Source organism: Lissotriton vulgaris, chromosome 1_1 (assembly GCF_964263255.1).
Source record: "Lissotriton vulgaris chromosome 1_1, aLisVul1.2, whole genome shotgun sequence".
In the NCBI taxonomy this organism is placed as follows: domain Eukaryota; kingdom Metazoa; phylum Chordata; class Amphibia; order Caudata; family Salamandridae; genus Lissotriton; species Lissotriton vulgaris.
Genome location: NC_141685.1, coordinates 625,902,988 through 625,924,714, shown reverse-complemented (window position 1 = coordinate 625,924,714; position 21,727 = coordinate 625,902,988). Strand labels below are relative to the sequence as shown.

General features: G+C 45.5%; 1 protein-coding gene across 1 annotated transcript in view; it reads left to right on the top strand.

Annotated features, from left to right (window-relative positions):
* The window catches only part of LOC147747587 (vitellogenin-1-like), a 1,134,322-nt gene that overhangs the window by 993,970 nt on the left and 118,625 nt on the right, over nucleotides 1-21,727 (top strand). The window contains exon 32 of the mRNA XM_086925703.1: nucleotides 4,443-4,602. Within this exon, the coding sequence (XP_086781829.1) occupies nucleotides 4,443-4,602 (160 nt within the window). The remainder of the gene's footprint in view (nucleotides 1-4,442; nucleotides 4,603-21,727) is intronic.

Sequence of the window (21,727 nt, the reverse complement as noted above, 5' to 3'; positions counted from 1 at the left end):
GCTTCAACTGACATGAATTAATTTGGGGTTGATTTATTAATGTGTCACTGTTTTAAAATTCCAGTCTGGCACCTGCTTCCTTATCTCTAATTTGCTTTCTGTTGCAGTGCAATTTTTTTTCCAGGACCTTTTATGGCCTACTTGTAGCTATTCTATGAGCCTGCTGTGAGGGTCAGAGCAGGGTCATACAATTGTTGCAACTAGCAACTGAACTCTGGAGGGGCCCCAGTCAGGAAGCACGACAGGGAATGGTTACTAATGATGAGTTTGAACTTTTGAACCTGCTGAATGCTTTCACTTTTGCAAAACTAGTTTTTCTGCAGAACAGCATTACAGCAACTGTAATGCCCCAAACAAGCTTACTTGTGAAAGTTGATTTCTAATCCAAAAGTGATCCAAAGAAAGTCAAAAGGCCTCAAATCCAAAAAAGTGCAGGCAAATGTCAACCTGAGGAGTTATTCTGATAAAAATCATCATTTTCAGAAGGTCTATGCTGCTTGCTAGTGGATTTCTTGTGCAGAATTGCAATTTTTGTAATTTCGCGAGTGCGAGATTGTTGCTGCCTACATGTTCGCAGTTGCGAACTTACACCGCACGCCGCAAAATTGTATCACCAAGAAAAAAAAATCCGCTGCGTGCGAATTTGCTGATTTTCGGTAAATTTGCGAGCGTTCGCGGATTGCGAATTTACCGAAAATCCGCAAAATTTGCGAGCGGAACAGATTTTCCGCCCATGCTTACAGCACACATGCCCTTGCCTCCACGGACTACATCCTCGTAGGAGACCTGAACTTTCATCTTGAGAATAACAACAACACCAACTCCACCACCCTGCTCGACAACCTCGCCAACCTTGGACTCAGACAGCTCGTGACAACACACACCCACATTGCCGGCCACATGCTCAACCCCATCTTCACAGCAAGCCCCCACGTCTCCTTCAACCGCACCACCGATTCCCACTGGTCCAACCACTACTGCATCCACTTCAACTTCAGGAAGCCCACCAAGCACCACCGTACTCAACTACTGCCTCGACAATGCTGGAGTAAAGTCACCGTTGACCAGATCACCACCGCACTCACCCAGATCCCACCCACCAACACCATCGACAACGCCGCCCACAATCTAAGACAATTGATCGATGACTGTGCCAACACCCTTGCCCCGCTCAAGATACCGTCCAACAGCCACATCAGCAAGAAAGCCACCTGGTTCACCACAGACCTCCAGGCCTCCAAAAGAACATGCCGAAAACTGGAGAAGAACTGGCTCCGCGAACGATCACCAGACAGACAGCTACACCGCCCACAAGAACGCCACCTGGAAACATCACCACCTCGTTAGAGCCGCCAAGAGGGCCTCATTCAAGGACTGCCTAGATAACAACACACACAATAGCAAGGAGCTCTTCAACATTGGGAAGGAACTTTCCAACCCCAGCTCTAACGCCAATGACATCCCGCCGTCACAAGACCTATGCGACTCTCTGGCTACCTTCTTTCACCGCAAGATCACCGACATCCACAACAGCTTCAACACCATGACCGTTCCAACGCCCACCTCCCCCATCACCACCACACGCATCAACCATCTACTCTCCTGGACAAGCGTCAACGACAAGGATACCATCGATATCATGAAGACCATCCACTCCGGCTCACCGCTAGACCCATGACCCCACCACATCTTCAACAAAGCCAGGGCATCCATCGCAACCCATCTCTGCAAGGCCATCAACATCTCCTTCGAGACAGCTACCTTCGAGGAAAGCTGGAAACACGCCAAGATCAACGCCTTACTCAAGAAACCGAAAAGGCGGACCCCAAGGACCTCAAAAACTTCCGGCCCATCTCCCTGCTCCCATTTCCGGCCAAGGTCACCGAGAAAATAGTCATCAAATAGCTGACCCGCTACCTCGAAGACAACAACATCCTGGACCCATCCCAGTCCGGCTTCCGCAGCAACCACAGCACCGAAACCACCCTCATCGCCGCCACGGATGACATCAGTACCCTGCTAGACAACGGAGAAACAACAGCCCTCATCCTCCTGGACCTATCAGCCGCCTTCGACACAGTCTGCCTCCACACCCTACGCACATGCCTACACAATGCCAGAATCCTCACCGGCAGAACCCAGAGCGTCCGCCTCCCCCCTTTCCAATCCAATGCCACGAGATCATATGCGGCGTTCCCCAGGGCTCGTCCCTTAGCCCGTCGCTGTTCAACATCTACATGGCACCCCTCGTCCACGTCACCGGTCGACACGACCTCAACATCATCTCCTACGCTGACGACACCCAGCTGATCATTTCCCTCACCAAAGACCCTCACATGGCCAAAACCAACCTCCACGAAGGAATGAAGCCTGTCTCCGACTGACTGGATGAGGATCAGTCGACTGAAGCTGGACTCGGACAAGACGGAGGTCCTCATCCTTGGGTCCACCCCCTCGGCCAGGGACGACTCCTGGTGGCCGACCACTCTGGGAACCGCCCAGACTCCCACAGACCATGCACGCAACCTGGGGGTCGTCTTGTACTCCACCCGCATCATGACTAAGCATGTCAACGCCATCTCCTCCTCCTGCTTCAACACCCTCCGAATGCTACGCAGGATCTTCAAATGGATCTCCACTGAAACAAGAAAAACAGTGACCCAGGCCCTCGTCACCTGCAGGCTTGACTAAAGTAATGCCCTTTACGTAGGAGCATCGACCAAACTCCTAAGAAGGCTACAACGCATCCAAAACGCCTCAGCATTTCTGATCCTCGACATTCCCCACCACAGCCACATCACCCCCACCTGAGAGACCTGCACTGGCTCCCCGTCAATAAGAGAATAACCTTCAAGCTCCTAATCCACGCACACAAAGCCCTACATGACACCGGCCCAGCGTACCTCAACAGATGACTCAGCTTCTACACCCCCACCCGCAAGCTCCGCTCAGCCGACCTCGCCCTCGCCGCTGTCCCCCGCATTCCCCCCCTTCAGCCCCTTGAGACCCTCACGGGTATGTAGTGCGCTTTACAAGTGTCCTGATTGATTGATTGATTGATTTATTGATTGATTGATTAGCTGCTGCTTGAATGCTAGTAATCAGAGGCTACAACTACAAAATCTGATGCAGGTAAAAAAGTTTTGATGGAGGTGCTTAGCTGCATGAAGGATCTGCTAATACATTGCAAGAATTTAGGAACATAGCACTGTAGAGGAAAGATAATGGGCAGCATGTGTCCCTGCAACAGTTTTCAGGCCACAGCATCTGATATCCCAAAATAAAAAACCTTCCAGCATTTGCAGTGCTCAAACAAGTAGTGCAGCAGCTCAGCTTGTCTGAAATGCATACCCGGGTTTTTATATGTGTACAGAGGGAGGTGGAAACCTACAAATTGGTGCTCAAATCTGGAAGTTGGTGTGTAACTCTCTGATCGGTTGAACGTTTGCAATTCCAAAGCAGTCATTGAGCAAACACTCTCCCAAAATCGTGGCCCTGGTCAGCATCAGGTCCTGACCCTTAAACCCTCTACTTTGTGGATATTTAGTGTATGCCCTTATTCAGTATTTTAGTCATCAGCACGTATTCCTGTCCAATATATTGAAAGGAAATTCCTATTAACCTTAAATCGTTCAAACCACTCCAGCATTCAGTCTACACATGGTGTTGGGGGACTATACAAAAATCATGAGGTTTCATGAGCTGTAGTTTCATCATTTCCCAAGATTCATATTGGCAGGCTAAGGGACCATCAAGAAGTTAGGTGGATTGGTGTAGCTGGATAGAATACTGCTCTGCCCGATTATAACTGGCCCGGTGTTTTCTCACTTGTAAATCCCGAATGTAGAAATACCTGGGCATATTATCAAGGACCGGTGTTAAAATTATCGCCGTTTTATCTGCAGGAAACTACTGATAAAACGGCGATAATGGGCTTGATAATACGCCCTTGTTAATTCCCATAGAAGCCCATGTTAACACCAGAACATGGACTTCTATGGGAATTAAAAAGGGCGTATTATCAAGCCGATTATCGCCGTTTTATCGTCTGTTTCCTGCCGATAAAACTGCGATAATTTTAAAACCGGTCCTTGATAATATGCCCCACCAGGTCTAAAAATAATCCAGTATTCCAAAAATCTGGTCGATACAACTGTATGAGATGTGGGGCTAAAAGCACGGCCAAGAACTCACCACCCAGCTGTGACGAACTCTTACAGCAAAGGGGAGCAAGGAATGATGCGCCCTAACGCTCGTAGTCTCTTTTGACATCCCCACCCCTTCATCACCTTACAACACCCACCGTACATTACATAGGACTGCCTATCTCTCCAAAAATTGCAGCATTAATCGCTGTGGAACTGGGAAAGCCATATTCATATGCGTTATTTGTTAATCGATTTAAACAAATTGCATCAACATCTATACATTGTGTTTTTAAGGTTTCAATTGCTTTGTGGATGCGGGGGAAAACCTGTGGAATTTGCGGAAATGCTGATGGACAAAGACAAAATGACCTCACAAAGCCAAATCACGAAAAAGCTTTAAGTTGTTCCAGTTTTATTCATTCATGGTCTGTGCCAGAAAATACCTGCTCTGGAGGTCAGTTCAAAAGCTAAATAAAATGTTTGTTTTCTTTATCAAAATATTTACTACAAACATGTAGACTACAAGAATAACTACTCAAAATGTACACTAGAAAATAAAAACATGCACAGGTAACTCCTTTCAGAAAATTCGATGATTTAAAATTCTCAAAAACGGTCTTATTCATTTTCCACCTATTTTAAGGCTGGGTTGATTTCCTATTCCAACTCCAGTCCTTGAGTAATTGTTAGTCAGTGCTTATTGGAGGAATGAGGCGCATGTATACATTTTTGATTGACAGTTATTAGTCATATTTTGTAGATTAGATTATTATAGTGTACATTGTGAAATTACCCCAAAATCTCTAATCCAATGAATTCCAATAAATATATTGCCTGTTATTATTGTAAACGATTTAAAGTACGCTATAAAGTGGAAGACATACTCTGTCTTACAATTACTAAAGAGATGATATATCACCAGAGGCTGAAAAAATATTTGTTTGAACATGAGCTATCATTAACAAAAATGCAGCCCAAGGCACTCGGTACTGTATTCATTATTTGGATAACGTTCTCAGAAATGCTCTTTGACTCAGCATAACAATTTAAATATAAAGAACATTCCCTCTGACCTAGCAAGAGAAACATAAATATCATAGGTGCTTTTAAAATGTACAAAAACACTCAAAAAAGATCGTCTTTATGAAGGTTTATTCATGAGAGAAGTCTCAGGAATGCATGTAGATCCAAAGGTAATCATAAAGTGTCAGTAAAACATTCTGACCAGAATCACAAGTGTATTGACATTCTAAAACATTAAAGAGACATAGCAAGGATAATGTAACACATCTTCCCTTCTAAGAAATAAAAAAAAAAAAAAATAAGTATAATTGAAACACATATACAAACAAAGAAAGCAGCATAATAGTTACAACATATAATCATTGAGCTTAACAGGCTTAACAATAATCCTCCCAGATAATCTCCTTGAACATGGAGAAGATGTTCCAGTTGACACGGTTGGTGAAGTAGAAACCTTGGGTGATACCACATTAGGATTGGATTTGGTTGTAGGAGAATCTCCTGGATTGGGTTTGGATGTGGAAACATCACAGTTCCTATTTAACCATAACTTGCGTTCTAATTCATTGCATAAAACAACGTTACACACATTCCACTTGCGACCATCATCCAACAGAACACAATTTCCCATAACTTCCAACACCCTTTTTGGATGAGACCATTTAGAAGAACCATCCTTAGACAAACCAAAATGGGACGATCTCACAATATCACCAATAAGAAAAGATCTCTCCACCCTCTTAATTCTACTGTTGTGTCTATCCACATATTTCTGTTGATACACATGCATTCTGTCACCCAGAGTCTTTTTAAGAACAGGGCTAGAGGCATTAAGCATCCAAGCAGGGGTTACCTTATTGCCAGCAGAACGCCCTTTAAGAAGATGGAAAGGTGATATCAAAGTTGCAGAATGTGGAGTATTGCGGTAGCTCCAAATCATATCTTTGACGGCAAGTTTGCAATCAGTACCCTCAAATGCAGCCAATTGTAAACACTCCTTTAATACTCGGTTGAATCTCTCAACCATGCCGTTCTCTCTAGGGCAATAAACAGCGGTGGTTAAGTGTTTCACACCACACGAACGTAAATAAGCTTGAAATTCATTGGCAACAAATTGTGGGCCATTGTCAGTGGTGATGGTTTCAGGAAAACCTTCCCTATGAAACAGTTCATCACAAAAATTGACAATATTAGAAGCTTTCATCTCCTTCACGAATGCCACTTCAGGCCACTTACTATAATAATCCATTAAAACAATAGCGAATTTCCCAACAATATTCCCAAAACTAAACGGACCACAAATGTCCATAGCTAATCTCTGCCATGGTTTATCAGGAAACGCAACAGAACTAATGTGAGACTCTTGAGAAACATGAGATTTATCACTACATGTGCATGCAGGACAATTTCTGACACGTCTTTCCACATCTTTATCCATACCAGGCCACCAAAAATCACATCGGCACCTCCTTTTCATTCCGGACATTCCCGAATGACCTACATGAACGAGATCAAGCAATCTATCACGTAAACTAGATGGTACAACAAGTTTATCTGCCCTTCTGACTATACCTGTTTCTATATTATAAGAAAGTTCTGGCCACACAGTTTTATATTCAGATAGCTCGCAATCACTCCATGAGAAATTTTTGCATGGTGAGGTTAACCGTACAATTACCTCTTTCAAAATATGGTTATCTTCAACAGCTTTTTTCCACTCTATCTCATCAATGACACCACTACATACTTCTTGAATGGAAGCTACTGACCATTCCTCATCTTGGTCAGATGCGGAATCTTCACTACAAATGGGAAGACGGGATAAACAATCCGCATTAACATTTTTAATGCCTGGTACATACTTCATAGAAAAATCATACTCTTGTAGTTTATAAATCCACTTCGCAATTCTGGGAGTAGCTTTCCCGGCACCTTTGGTTGAAAATATATCAACAAGGGGTTTGTGGTCAGTTCTTAACTCAAAATTAGTGCCCCATACATAATTTCTAAAGTAATTTACACCCCAGAAACAAGCAAGAGCTTCTTTTTCAATAACCGAGTACGATGGTTCAGCGCCCTTCAAAGTACGGGAAGCAAAAGCTACCACCCATTCCGACTTGTCCTTACCTTGCATCAAAACCGCACCTAAACCATATGCACTAGCGTCAACAACAATGATGGATTTCTTGTTGGGATCAAAAGGTTTTAGTGCAACAGCGTCTATTATTTCTTTTTTTACGTCTTGAAAAACCGATTGGCATTCTGAACTCCACACAAATTTAACACCTTTTTTCATTAAAGATCTTAAGCAAAAAACCTTGGAAGCAAAATTTTGCACAAATTTTGAATAATACTCCGCGAGCCCTAAAAATGAGCGAAGTTGGTCTTTGTCTGACGGAGATGGAGCATTCTTGATGGCATCTAATAGATTTTTCTTTGGTTTAACACCTTGTGCAGATAACGTATGTCCTAAATATTCAATTTCATTAGTGGCAAATTTACATTTTTCAGCAGCCACCGTTAAATCCCATCCTCGTCGCCACTTTTAAAATGTACAAAAACACTCAAAAAAGATCGTCTTTATGAAGGTTTATTCATGAGAGAAGTCTCAGGAATGCATGTAGATCCAAAGGTAATCATAAAGTGTCAGTAAAACATTCTGACCAGAATCACAAGTGTATTGACATTCTAAAACATTAAAGAGACATAGCAAGGATAATGTAACAGGTGCCCTTCTGAACGATTCTGTTTAGGAGGGTTTTAATAAAGCACCGCAAATGCTCAGTGACGGTTGCTACAAAGCATTAAAACATACTGTCCCAATAGAATAAAATGTTGTTGTAAAACTGCTAGCACTGTGTGATGACGTCAAGACCATAATAGCAGTTAGGCTTATCTTAATGATATAACTGACAGCCAACATATATTGCTAGGGCAGTGAGAGCTGTGCCATTGTGAAACAAAATTGTACATCATGTAAGGCCAAATTTATTAACACTTTGTACTGGTACAAAGCCGCCAAAAGTGATGCAAACCGGCACAAAGTGTTGATTTAAGATTTATGTATCAGTGAAAACTTGCTTTACACTGGGAAGTATCTCTAAGTCTAATACACAGTAGTGCAGGCATTCCATGGGTTGTATTTAGAGGCGACCATGCAACCACCCATGGTTTTTGATTCAAATCCTTTTCTGCTAAAATTTGTAGACAAGGTAATACACCAAAAATTAACGCCTCCTACCGGAAGGCACACATTTGGTGACTAATTTTCTTTTCTCCAAACTCATCAAGTGAAAGAATATTTCTGAAATATATCTTAACATACCATTTTCTAACTGGAAGGGTGTTATTGCTATGATTACGTATGGTAATCCCCATTACTCTTAGTCCTACTCGTCCTCGACCCAGTCATCACACATGAGGTATTCCACACGACAGGAAACAAAACAGGAAACGCTTTTAGACTCCACCCACCCTCCTGTCAGGTGCTATAACACACCTCACCACCAGAAGCAAATCCTGATGTACCAAGCACCAAAGGCCTGGAAAGGGAGGGCGGGCGGGTTGTATGACTGGGTCGAGGACGAGTAGGACTAAGAGTGATGGGGATTACCATACGTAATCATAGCATTACCTCTACGTCCCTCGTCCTCGACCCAGTCATCACACATGAGGCATACCAAAGCAACGCCCAAACAGGCCTTTGGCAAACCACACACAACAAAACCCAGACCAGACACAAAGGAGTGCAGCAAGACAAAGTTGCAAGAAACAACAGAATCACAGCGGAGGGGAAAAACCCCCATAGCCAGCAACACCCCACGACCAAAAACTGGTCCGGTCAGACAAGACACAACCCCACCATCAGTGCCGCACGAACGCGGACTCGGGGGCCCAGGACCCAGCCCGACAAATCCACCAAGAGACACACCCAGGTAAGCAGCCCAGGAGGCAGACACGCTCCGAGCGGAACGTGCCAGGACACCCGCTGGACAGGGCAAACCAGCACCAAGATAGGCAAGAGTAAAGACCGCCATAAACCAGCGACCCAAAGAGAGCTAGGAAGCAGCCGTAGCCAAACCAACCAAGCCAAAGGACACGGAGAGAGAGTCAGAAGAGCGAAACACCCAAGAACGAGCCACAGAAATGTACAAGGCACGTTCAAGGCCAAAAGAAAGAACAGAAAGCCACCAGGCATGACAGAATTTCAAGGTCCACAGACTCCAAAGGGACAAAAAGGGGAAGAGTGCAAAACCCCCAACACCAAGGAGAGACCCCAAGGGGGCAGCGAACAGAAGGAGAAGAGAGAAACTCCAAAAAAGGCAAGAAACCCAACAAGCCATCAGAAGGAAGAAAGGAATCCGGGACCCAGAAGGCACGGATAGCAGCCTAAAGGCCCAGCAAGGAAACCAGAGGAGGAACACCACCTCGAAAAAGAAGACCAGCGCTCCGAATAGGAAGACAAGGCAGACAACCTACGAGAAGCCCGCAGCACCAAATCAAGTGGACGGGCAGACCACGGGTCCCAAGAGACACCCGAACAACCCTCAAACCGCCAAGGAGAGGGGAACCAGAAAGAGGGACGGAGATCTCTAGGAGAGGGGTGACGGGGCAGAAGCCAAGGAGGCCCCACCGTCAGGCCCAGCAGCAGAGGAAACCAGGATCTCCTCGGCCAGCGAGGCAGCACTGCCACCACCTGAGCCCCCTCCAGCTGAACCCGCAACAGAAAAGCAGGAATCAAAGGAAAAGGAGGAAAGGCATGGAAAAACCAGGGAGGCCAAAGGAGAGACAAGGCATCCACCCCCCATGCGCCCACCTCCGGAGACCTGGAGCAGAACAGGGGCACCAGGGCATTGGACCCCGAGGCAAAGAAGTCCAGAGCCGGAGTCCCGAACCTCAGTCAAAGCCTCCTACAGGTCCCGGGAGCCAGACACAAGGACAGAGATGAGGGAAACCTCCGGCTCAGAGAGCCCGCCACCACATTGGCCACACCCCGAATGTGATGAGCAGACAGGGCCAGAAGACGAAGGTCCGTCCAAGCCGAGATGGAACAGGCCACCAGGTTCAGGGAGGAATTGGGGGCCCCCCCCCTGGTGATGCAGATATGCCACAGAAACCGCGAAGTCCGATCCCACCAGGACATGGCAACCCTCCAGAAGAAGATGGAAACAGCGAAGCGCCCTCTCCACTGCAGACCACTCCCTCCAGGTGGACGACCTGCGAGACTTCGACGGGAGCCAACGCGCCTGCACCATCCAACGGGCCAGGGTCGCGCCCCAGCCCGAGGCGCTGGCATCCGTGGACACAACCAGAGGAGGAGGGAGACGATACAACATTCCCACGGAAAGGTGGGAGGGGTCCGGCCACCACTGGAGAGCAGACACCACATCCAGAGACACAGGAACAGGAACCGAAAAATCCCGGACAGGAAAGGGGACCCACCACTGCACAAGCCACAGCAGAGGCCGCAGACGAACCCCGGCCCAGGGCACGGTGAAAACCGAAGCAGCCATGTGGCCCGAACCTCCAGCCACCGAAGGGGAGCCGAGGCATGCGACAGCAACTTCCTCAGCAAAGACTGCAGGAGACGAGTCCGGGCGTCCGACAGGAACACCCTGCCCAACACAGAATTGAACACGGGTCTGATGAAGGTCCTCCGGGACGCAGGCTCCAGGTGACAAATGGGCAAGTTGAACAAAAACCCGTGGTCCCGGAGCGTAGACAAGGTCAAGTGAAGGCGGTGAGATATGACCTCCAGGGACGGAGCCTGAACCATCTAGTCGTCCAAATACGGGAACACAGACACCCCCAGGAGATGGAGATGGGCCACCAAGGGAGCCATCACCTTGGTTAACACCCAGGGGCGGACCGAAGACCAAAGGGGAGGACGCAGAACAGCCAGTGCCGACCCTCCAGGCAGAACAGCAGGAAACGCCGATCCGACACAGCCACCGGGACGTGCAGATACGCACCCCGGAGGACGAGCGTGGAGAACACCCAACCCGACTGGACCAACGGAACAATCTTCTGGAGGGTCTCCATCTTGAACGGGATCATCCGTACGAACAAGGTCAGACCTCGAAGATTGAGGACTACTCGGAAAATCCCCCGTGAACATCGGAACCATGAAGACGAAGGAAGAAACGCCCAACCCCTGCTCCACCAGGGGAACCGGGACAACCGCCAGCTTGCCGACCAAAGAACGAACCCCGTCCAACAAGGCCAGACGGCGGGAAGCATCCCGAGGAGAAGGGGACACTACCACCCCGGAGGGGGGGAGTGGGGGGACAAGAATCTGATCCGGTAGCCCCTCGAAAAAACATCCAGCACCCATCCGTCCGAGGTTGGCAGGCGCCAAGCAGGAAGGAACGTGCGAAGTCTCCCACCAACCAGAGATGGACCACCAGCGATAACGTCCCCAAGGGCGGCCCAGTCAGGAACGCTGTGGACCAGACCCGGCACCCCTCAGGGACTTCTTCTGAAATATCCGGGGGAAAGAACGCCCAGAGCCATGTTGATGCCGAAGGGAGGACCGCCGAAACCTGGAAGGCTGGCGGAAAGTCCAGGCACCTGAAAGGGAGGGACCCCCCCCGATCGGAAGGACATGAAAAGATAAAGAATGCTTGCGCTCCTTGAAGACCCTGCGTAGCTACTCTTCCAGCGAGTCACCAAACAGACAGGCACCAGCGAAAAGCAGCTGCAAAGCCATGGAACGCTGGGCTGTGTCCGTCATGCAATCCCGCAGAAATAGGATACGGTGGGAAGCAACAGAGGAACCACAGGACACAGCAGAAGCCCTCACAGAAGCAAAGGCGACGTCCGACAGACTTTTTCCTCCAGGCGGGCCATAGACTCCAGCAACACCAGACAACAGGCACCCTCCTGCGTGGACGAAAACAGGGACTCGAAATCGGTCAGCAAATACCGGACAACGTATGCCCCATAAAAGTCAGAACGATCAGCCAGATGAGAAGCGGAAGAAGACATCTTCAGGGCGGAATCCACCCACTCGCCCACACCGTCCATCAGAACGTGACCAGCAGCCATGGAAGGACGACCCACAAGACTGGCCAACTCAGAGTCCACAGGAACGGAGACAGGCAAAGAGTCAGCCACATCCCATAATGGAGAAAACAAGGACACAAACCAGGGCATGGAGAAAGATCCGGGACCATCCACACCCGCAACAGAACCACGGACACAAAAGAGGCACTGGCAGAGAAGAGGCAAGAAGAAAATCCGAAGAAAGGCAGAAATACCAACAGCAAGCAACAGATGATCCAGAAGAAGGCGCCCAAACCGGGCATCAGCACACTTCCAGGCATCACAGGAGAGGGGAGGAGGCTCCACCGGAAAAAGGGGAAGATGCAGGCACAGGAGAGGAACACCTTCCCTCACGACGGAGATAGCACACGACCAACGCTCCAAGCCGAACTCCAAACATCCGGCGTGCCACCACCCCAGTAAAACATTAGAGGGCAGGAGAGGGGACGTAGCACAGTGTATTTCACTTCTTTTATTTTAATGTGATGAAAGAACAACATTGCTGAGCACGTACATCAAGTAGACTCCCACTAGACGCCATGCCTGGACGCCAATTTTACAATCACACATTCAGTGTTCGTACGCAGCACTCCCGAACTCTGTGCAACTTAGTACTCACAATGCAGAGGATGCGCAGCATAAACCACAGACGAAGTTTGCATGCAATGCTCCAGAAAGTGCTCCCTCAAAAAGGCACCAGCAAGGGTCAATGCGGATGTGGGTCAGGCGAGCCGCGAACCGTGAATCCCAGCACCAAAGTCGGCAGCGCCAACAGAATGGCCACATCCTCACCCTCGGAAGAGCGCTGGTATCGCTCTAGGAGCCTCCATACAGTCACATGGCTCAGGCTCAGTCTCCAACAATCTTCAGAATGTCCAATAGTTGAGACACGCAACCGTGTACAAACACGGAACAGGCATGTCTCTGCCCCAAGAACCGGAGCGCCCGGAGCCCACCCGGGCGTCCGCCTACACCAGCACCCGGCACCGAACATGGCCGACAGGTGCAACAGGGGGCAATGCGCTTGCGCGCAAATCCAGGAAGACACCGCCGAGACAGCCGGCCGTCCCAGTGCAGCAGGGTGAACAACGCGTCCCGGAGGCACACGTAGGAGCCGACACCTGGGCCCCCACAAGACAAAGTGGCACTGGCGAGATCGGGGAATCCAAAGGAGAGGAGCGCGCCCCACAACAGCCCAGCGCTCACAGCCCCAACCCCCTACCTTTCCACGGTCGAGGATCCAGCAGGAAAGAACATCAAGCAGCAGGAGGAAGATCCCCAGCACATCCAGCAGCGCGAACGGAGACCAGGGCAGGAAACGAAACAGGAAGACCCGCAAAGCCCAGCAGTATGGGTCACCTGAGCCCAGGAGGAGAAAGGGAAGCCCAGCAGCCCCACTCCAAGGAATCCCACGACGGTCCATGGGAGCCCCCCAGAGCCCAGCAGAGGAGGATCCATAGGACAAACGAAGCAGGTAAGCGCCCGGCACTCACCCCAGCGTCTCCCATCAAGTAAACCACCGACAGGAAACAAAACAGGATTTGCTTCTGGTGGTGAGGTGTGTTATAGCACCTGACAGGAGGGTGGGTGGAGTCTAAAAGCGTTTCCTGTTTTGCTTCCTGTTGTGTGGAATACCTCATGTGTGATGACTGGGTCGAGGACGAGGGACGTAGAGGTAATGTGCAACATTGAAAGGAAGGTACCCAGCAGCCAGTAAATGTGCCATTGGAGTGGATGACAGCATCAGCACTATAGGCCTTTGAAATTAAATGTCACAGTGCCAAATACCAAAGCTGTGTAGGGTTCAATTCACATCAGGCCACTTTAATCTGTAGGAAATAGGTTTATGATTGAGAGGGCTGATGACCAATCTCAAGCAACAACCACAAACCCTGTCTGGGTAAACTACAAAACTCACAAAAATAACCTGTTCTTAACTCTATGGACGATTTGCACAGAAGCAGTCAAGTCTTAACTTAGAGGTAATGTTTAAAGTATATATATTCAACTGCAATAAATTGAAAACACAACACAAGAACAATCTGATACCAATTGAGAAAAATACATAATTTGACACCAGACCAACAAAAATTCAAGCAGTAGAAACATAGTTATGAACTTAACAAGTTTTTAGCAAAATTGAGCACCTAAAATATCAAAGTGACAACCGCAGGCATCTATTCATGGGAGATCGAGGAAAAGTAAAAAATTATGGATGTCTCTGAGGTAGGGAAGTTTGAATACATGCGGTCGATTGGGCCTGGTCACTGTTTATCTTCAGACTTAGAAGCAATATTGAGGAAAAGTGTCTGAGAAGGTACAGTTCAGCAGGGCAAGGCAGCTGGCGGTATCTGAGGAGGAGGCGCTGTCTTTGGAGTTTCGTTGGACAAAGTCCCAGTGAAGAATTCTCAGTTCGGACTTTGTCACTTTTTTGGAAGCAAACAATCTACAGCAGGAATGAAGCTGCAGTCAGTAGCTAAAGAGGACTCCATCAGGCTGCATACCCCTACCTAGAGGAGCTGCTGAACAGGACTAGCTGCTGTGGAGAAGTCAGGCCGACCGACGATGCACCTTGGATGGATCAGAGAGCAGTAGGTCCCAGGCTCCTGTTGGTTCCAAGGCTCCTTTTTCATGGACATTTTTGAAGTCCCAAGTTCAACTTTTTGGCTGTTCAGGCACTGGTAGCACTACTTCTAAGGGTCCACAATTGGTGGAAAACTGCTTAGAGGGCAGAACTTACTTCAGGCAAGTTCCAGGTGTGGATTTAAGATTGTTGGAGCTTGTTGTGTCTCTGTAGCTCACAAAAGGAGGTCAGACAAGTTTCCTTTGGAGTCACTCTGGTAGCCCTGGACCAAGCAGCAAGGCAGGCCTCAAGCAGCAGGGCAGTTCTTTGAGGGTTCAAGGTAGGCTTACAACAGCAGGACAGTCCGCTACTAGCCATAGGATAGTTCTCTGAAGTACAATACAGTCCTTCGGGTGCCAGGCTTTGAAGTAGGAGAAACCTCTAGACTTCTCATAATATCTGGTCTGGAAATTTTCTTCCTCCCCTCACCTGGTTCCAAGTTGTTAGAAAGTCATCCTTTTGCCTCGTTCACCTCCATTTTTTGCTGAATGAGCCCTGGGCTCACCCGGCAGGCCCAGGCCAGTGCCATGTTTAAAACACAGCACATCTATAGGGCACACAAACGGTATTAGGGTACACTTACAATTGGCCTGATAGACCCTATAAGTCCCTAGTAGGTAACATGGCATGGGGAATTAATCTGCCTATAAGCCCCTAGTAGATAATAGGGCATGGAGGTTTAGAAGCCCGGCAGATTTTATGCACTTTGCATGTGTGAACTGCTGAGTGGTTGTCTGACATTTTAAATGCAGGCGTGCCTTGCAGACTGCCTTTGAAAGTTAATTCGTACAATTGGCATGGCCTTCCCTATAAATCCCTAATGGATAATAGGGCAAGGAAGTTTAGAGGCCAGCAGCCTTTGTTGCACTTGCATTCTTGCACTGCCCAGTGCCTGAGGTAATTTTAAAAGCAGCCCAGCTCTGCAGTACTGCTTTAAAAAGTAAATTGTGTTCAAACTCGAATTTGGTGGTCCGGGCACTTAAGAAGTGATAATCTACCATATGTTTACGTTTTAGGTACCCCCAGGGTATCCCCTAGCTGTCCCAGGGGTGGGTGAGGTGGTCATGTAACTAGAACACAGCCTTATAAAAGACGTTTTATATGACCTGAAAAGGAAAAACTGCCCATTTCATTTTTCCCCATTGTAGATACTTAGCTCCATAGGCTAACCATGTTTATGCAGAGATGAATATTGCTAGGAACGGAGCAATATAGCATTCAAGGACTCTAAAGATTGCTTTTGATGAATACAACAACTTGCCACAATTCATCATAACTAGTACAGATGAGATGTTATAGAATGTTCTATTTTGGAAGCCAAAATCCAGCCTTCTAATGGTGTCTACTGATTGGTCAGCCTTATAAGGCTTAGCCAGGCTGTTTTGATAAGATGATAAGTGGCCTGCCAGGAGCAGGGGTTATATGATGGAGGGAGCTCTGACGCTGGGGAGGATGGGTCCTGCAGATTGGACTGGGTAAATCAAACTGGGCAAATCAAACTGTGCTAAAAGAGGGAGCGGATCAGTAAGGAATGCCTTGACGACCTTCTCCTAGTCCTCTGCCCTCGTCAGATGGCAGGTTTAGAACATGAACTTGTAGGAGTCAGGTGGGGGAAGCTAATAGAAATGAGACACACTGTGGGTTGGTTTAGCCAGCTCTCTCTCCTCTGGAGAAATGTAATCGATGTGGGATTTTAGAAATGCAGTGCTTTGTAGTACAAGAATATGCTACACTTCAAAGGAAATTGTAATGCTTTTGGGTGGGACCCAGGGGTTGGTGGAGCTCTTGGAGTTGCACTATGCAGAAATCCAAGGAGTTGAATAAAAACTCCTTGGAATTCCACAGAGGTCCACTCTACCCTATGTGACAGCAGTGAGACTGAAAGTCTATTTGGTGAAACTATCTGTACAGTGCAGAGGGCATCTCTGGCAGTCACCACCATGTTACAAGTCGACTACACAGAGAAGAATGAAAAATATGAGAAGTGCTAGGAATTTTCTGCCTAATAGGGAATGCTACAGTGGGAATACAAAAACTTCAAATCCATCTCCATGGATCAATTACTTGCACAAATAAATTAAGCAACCTTTATATTATGGTCTCTGAATAACAGATTTGACACGAAAGGACAAAACATAAGTGCTGGACTCACCAGGTGGGATCTGAAATTTGTATGGCATCTGGTTTTCATCTTGATGACCAGAACTGCCCCAGGTTGGGACTGCTGCTGCCAGGGCACTTATGAGTAGCTTTGGTGGAGCTGACAGAGAGAGCGAAGCAGTGCACAAATGGAAACCAGGAACACTTTGGGGTGGGGCAGCTGGTGCCTCAGGTGTCACAGGCTCAGAGTGGGGGCGGGCTGGAACAGTGCTGCTCATGCTGGGGGCATAGTCAAGGGCATATAACACCCACAAGGCTTCCTGCTCTTGGCCATCGACAGGAACGGATCACTGACAGAATATCAACAGTCAAAATATCGACTTGCCAAAATATCGAGGTTAAAATATCAAATGCCAGAATATCGACTTCCTATCTACAAACAGGTAAGTACAAAAATATCGACTCCAAAATATCAATAGGAAAAAATATAGACAGTCAAAATATCGAATTTTTTAAATATCTTAAAAGTACTTTAAAACTTATATCATAATAAATATAATTAATGTAAACATACATAAAATAGTTAAATAAACCTAAAACTAATAAATAATTAATGTAACTTAAAAAAAAATTAAAACATATATATATATATATATATATATTATTAACAAAACATTTCCAATATTTTAACCGTAGGATAGCGAGAGGGTTACATTTACTATTCCCACTCCAGAGAGTGCAACAGTAAGGAAAGCGTTGGATAGCGTAGGGGTAAAAATTACTATTCCCACTCCAGAGAGTGCAACAGTACAGAAAGTGTTGGATAGCGTAGGGGAAAAAATTACTATACCCACTCCAGTGAGTGCAACAGTAGAGAAAGCATTGGATAGCGTAGGGATACAAATTACTATTCCCACTCAAGTGAGTGTAACAGTAGGGAAAGCTTTGGATAGTGTAGGGGTAAAAATTACTATTCCAACTCCAAAGAGTTCATCAGTAGGGAAAGCGTTGGATAGCGTAGGGGTAAAAATTACTATTCCCACTCCAGTGAGTGCAACAGTAGGGAAAGCATTGGATAGCGTAGGGATAAAAATTACTATTCCTACTCCAGAGAGTGCAACAGTAGCGAAAGCGTTGGATAGCGTAGGGATAAAAATTACTGTTCCCACCCCAGTGAGGGCAACAGTAGGGAAAGCGTTGGATAGCGTAGGGGTAAAAATGACTATTTCAACTCCAGAGAGTGCAACAGTAGGGAAAGTGTTGGATAGCGTAGGGGTAAAAATTACTATTCCCACTCCAGTGAGTGCAACAGTAGGGAAAGCGTTGGATAGCGTAGGGGTAAAAATTACTATTCCTACTCCAGAGAGTGCAACAGTAGAGAAAGCGTTGGATAGAGTAGGGTTAAAAATTACTATTCCCAATCCAGTGAGTGCAATAGTAGGGAAAGTAATACTTCATATATAAATATAAATAACATAATTATTAATACCAATTACAAAATAATTAAAATATTTTGCAATTTTATCAAATATATTAATTAATTAATTAATTAAATTTAAAAATTTCCTGCTAATGCGAATTTTTACCAATTACCAATAAATTAATTTACAGTATAAAAATATTAAAAAATTAGACACAAAAAAATTAAAAAAATGTAATTACTTACAATGAAATTACCTCCCAAGCTATTCCCCTATGAACACACAACCCACTACAGAAAATAATGTAATAAAAATAACATACTTATCAATTAATCAATAACAATAAATTACAAATTATATTTTAATTAATTACCAATTAATAATTAATTAACAGTTAATTCTAAATAAATAACATTAAATAAAATAACATATGTAATTAATTATAATTGAATTACTTCCCACCCTATTCCCCTATAAACCCACAACCCGCTACAGAAAATAAATTACTAAAATTAACATATTTATCAATTAATCAATTAAAATTAATTACCAATTATAAGTTAATTAATTACCAATTAATAGTTAATTGACAATTAATTTTAAATAAATACCAATAAATAAAATAACATATTTAATTAATTATAATTACATTACTTCCCACCCTATTCCCCTATAAACCCACAATCCGCTACAGAAAATAAATTACTAAAATTGACATATTTATCAATTAATCATTTAAAATTAATTGCTAATTATATTTAATTAATTACCAATTTATAATTAATTAACAATTAATTCTAAATAAATACCAATAATTAAAATACCATATTTAATTAATTATAATTAAATTACTTCCCACCCTATTCCCCTATAAACTCACAACCCGCTACAGAATTATATTACACAAAAATTAAAAATTAATATTAACTTACCTTAAATTCGATATTTTTGTTGTCTATATTCTGTCTAGTCGATATTATGTCCATACTATATTTTTGATTCAATATTATGTCCATTCTATTCGATATTAAAATGTTCTAGTCGATATTTTGGTAGTCTATATTCTGTCTAGTCGATATTATGTCTATTCTATATTTTTTACTCGATATTATGTCTAGTCGATAATAAAAACTCGATATTTTGACTCTATACCGACAGGAACGTGCTGAGCGCAGCACAGATATAGCGTACGGCAAGCAGCAAACAAAAGCTTGGTGCTCTGCCTCACTACAAACAACAGCCACTTCTGTAAGCACAAGTCAGCGTATTGCTGCTGGTACTGTATGAGCCATGTTTAGTCCATACGAAATTCACGCAGGTGCCCAGGTGTGAGGTCACAAATTTGGGGACTTAGCATTCTGATTGGGTGTGATGGTCACTCACTCCGAGGAAGGAGGAGTGTAGTGAGACCATGGGTTCAAAGAGGCAGAAGCTAGGAGTGTTCCACAGTGAGTGAAAATTCACAGATGGGCCGGTGCCAGTAAACTCTGCTACATAGCAAACTGAGTTTTTGCTGAACTCCACGATCTGCTTGAAGGTGGCAAAACTTCACAAGCTCTGCCAACGGAGCGGAGTTCACTACCCACCCGCTAATTTGAACCCAAAGGCCCTGCTCTCTGAATGATTGAGATACTGCACAATTTGGTTCTACAGCCCTTGGGACTTTGCATTGATCCAAGAAGGATTAAGAAGTGGAATCCCTGCAAGCTGCAGGTTAATTGAGCTCACCCGCATCATCTCCACTAAGAGTCCTCAGCCTGGAGTAAGTCCAGTGGACTTTTAAAGACTTGGAAAGGTGCATGGTGGGAATTGTGGTCCAGACCTGCCAGAGACCATCCGGGAGACTCCAGACCTTTGGATTTGTGTTTTGGGCACTTTGAACCCACAAGGAGATCTTCAGGAAGCATCTCCTGAAGTTTGAGGACGTTTGGAGAACTTTTGGGAAAAATCTCCATAAGGTGACCGACCCAAATGGGAGAGTCAAATCGGTCTCTTTCTACCACGACCCGGCTAGGATTTCAGGTGTGTCCCCCTGAAGGCTCCAGAGCTGTGGATTCCCAAGATTTGCCAGAGGCCTTGAGGATACTCAAGCTGGTGGACACGTTTCGAATCCAGCCTGCTGAGGAGGGTCGAGGGACATCATAAGATAAAGCTTCAGAAAAATGTCTATGTGTGTAGGTGAAGTTTTGACCTGGGCCTCCCGCTTAGGGTATTTGACCAGGGCTCCATCGCGGTTGGCTCGAAACTTTAACTTTGCCCGGGTCAAGTGCGACCAGATGTTTCAGAGTGGCGCTATAGGTTTTTAAGCACTATAAAGTGGTTAATCTTTAAAAATTCATATTTCCAGTTCCCTACATTGGAATTTTTGTTGTTTTGGTGGGTTTTTTTCTTCATAAAAGTATTTACTATTTTATAAATTGGTGTGGGGTTTCTATTGTGTGTTGTGTCTTACGTATTTGATGTATTGGTGTTTTTAAATGCTTTAAGCTCCTATCTCCTAATATTGGCCTGACTGCTCACTGTCAGCTAACAAGGGTTGAGCAAGAGGCTAATTTACTGAGACCTTTACTGGACCCTATACTGTGTTAGCGAAGAGCATACTTACCCCTACCAATAACCCACTTTCCAACACAAGTGGTCTAGGGAGACAATAGGCTGGTGTCAGGTGCTTTGTGAGTGTTCTTAAGGCAGTCCCTTTGAATTGTAAGTAAGGCAGGGAACAGCTCTGCCCCTCCCATTGTGGCAGGATGGCCCATCCAGCAAACACCTTCTTCGCTTTTGTCTTACTGTCTAGGAGGAATACACAAAGGCCAACTGCTACTGTGTTCACAGTCATGTGACTTAGGACACAAGCTGCAGGCACCGAATGGTTAGGACAAGAAAATGCCAACTTTGTAAACATGGCATTTGCAGAATTGTAACTTAAAATCTGGCATTCCCATTAAGGATGATGTTAATTACAATTCTTTTAAGACCAAACAAGGTATTCCTACCTGTTCTCAATCAAAAGGTAGCACTTCAAATGTAATAAGGTTGCCCAATGTTATTCTATGGGAGAGATAGGCCTCGTAGTTGAGTAAGACGAATTTTGAAGTTTGTCACTACCAGGACATGTAAAACTTAAAAGCACTTACCCAACTTTTTAAATACAATGCACCCTGCCCTTTGGGCTCTTTAAGGTCTACCTTACAGGTCCCTTATATGTATTAAAAAGGGAAGTTTAGGTCTGGCAAGAGGTTTATCTTGACAGATCAATTAGGCAGTTTTAAATTGCACACAGGCTGCAATGGCTGAACTGTGTGCAAGTTTTAAAAGGCTGTGTAAATGGGTGGTACAATAAGTGCTGCAGGCCCACTCGTAGCATTTAG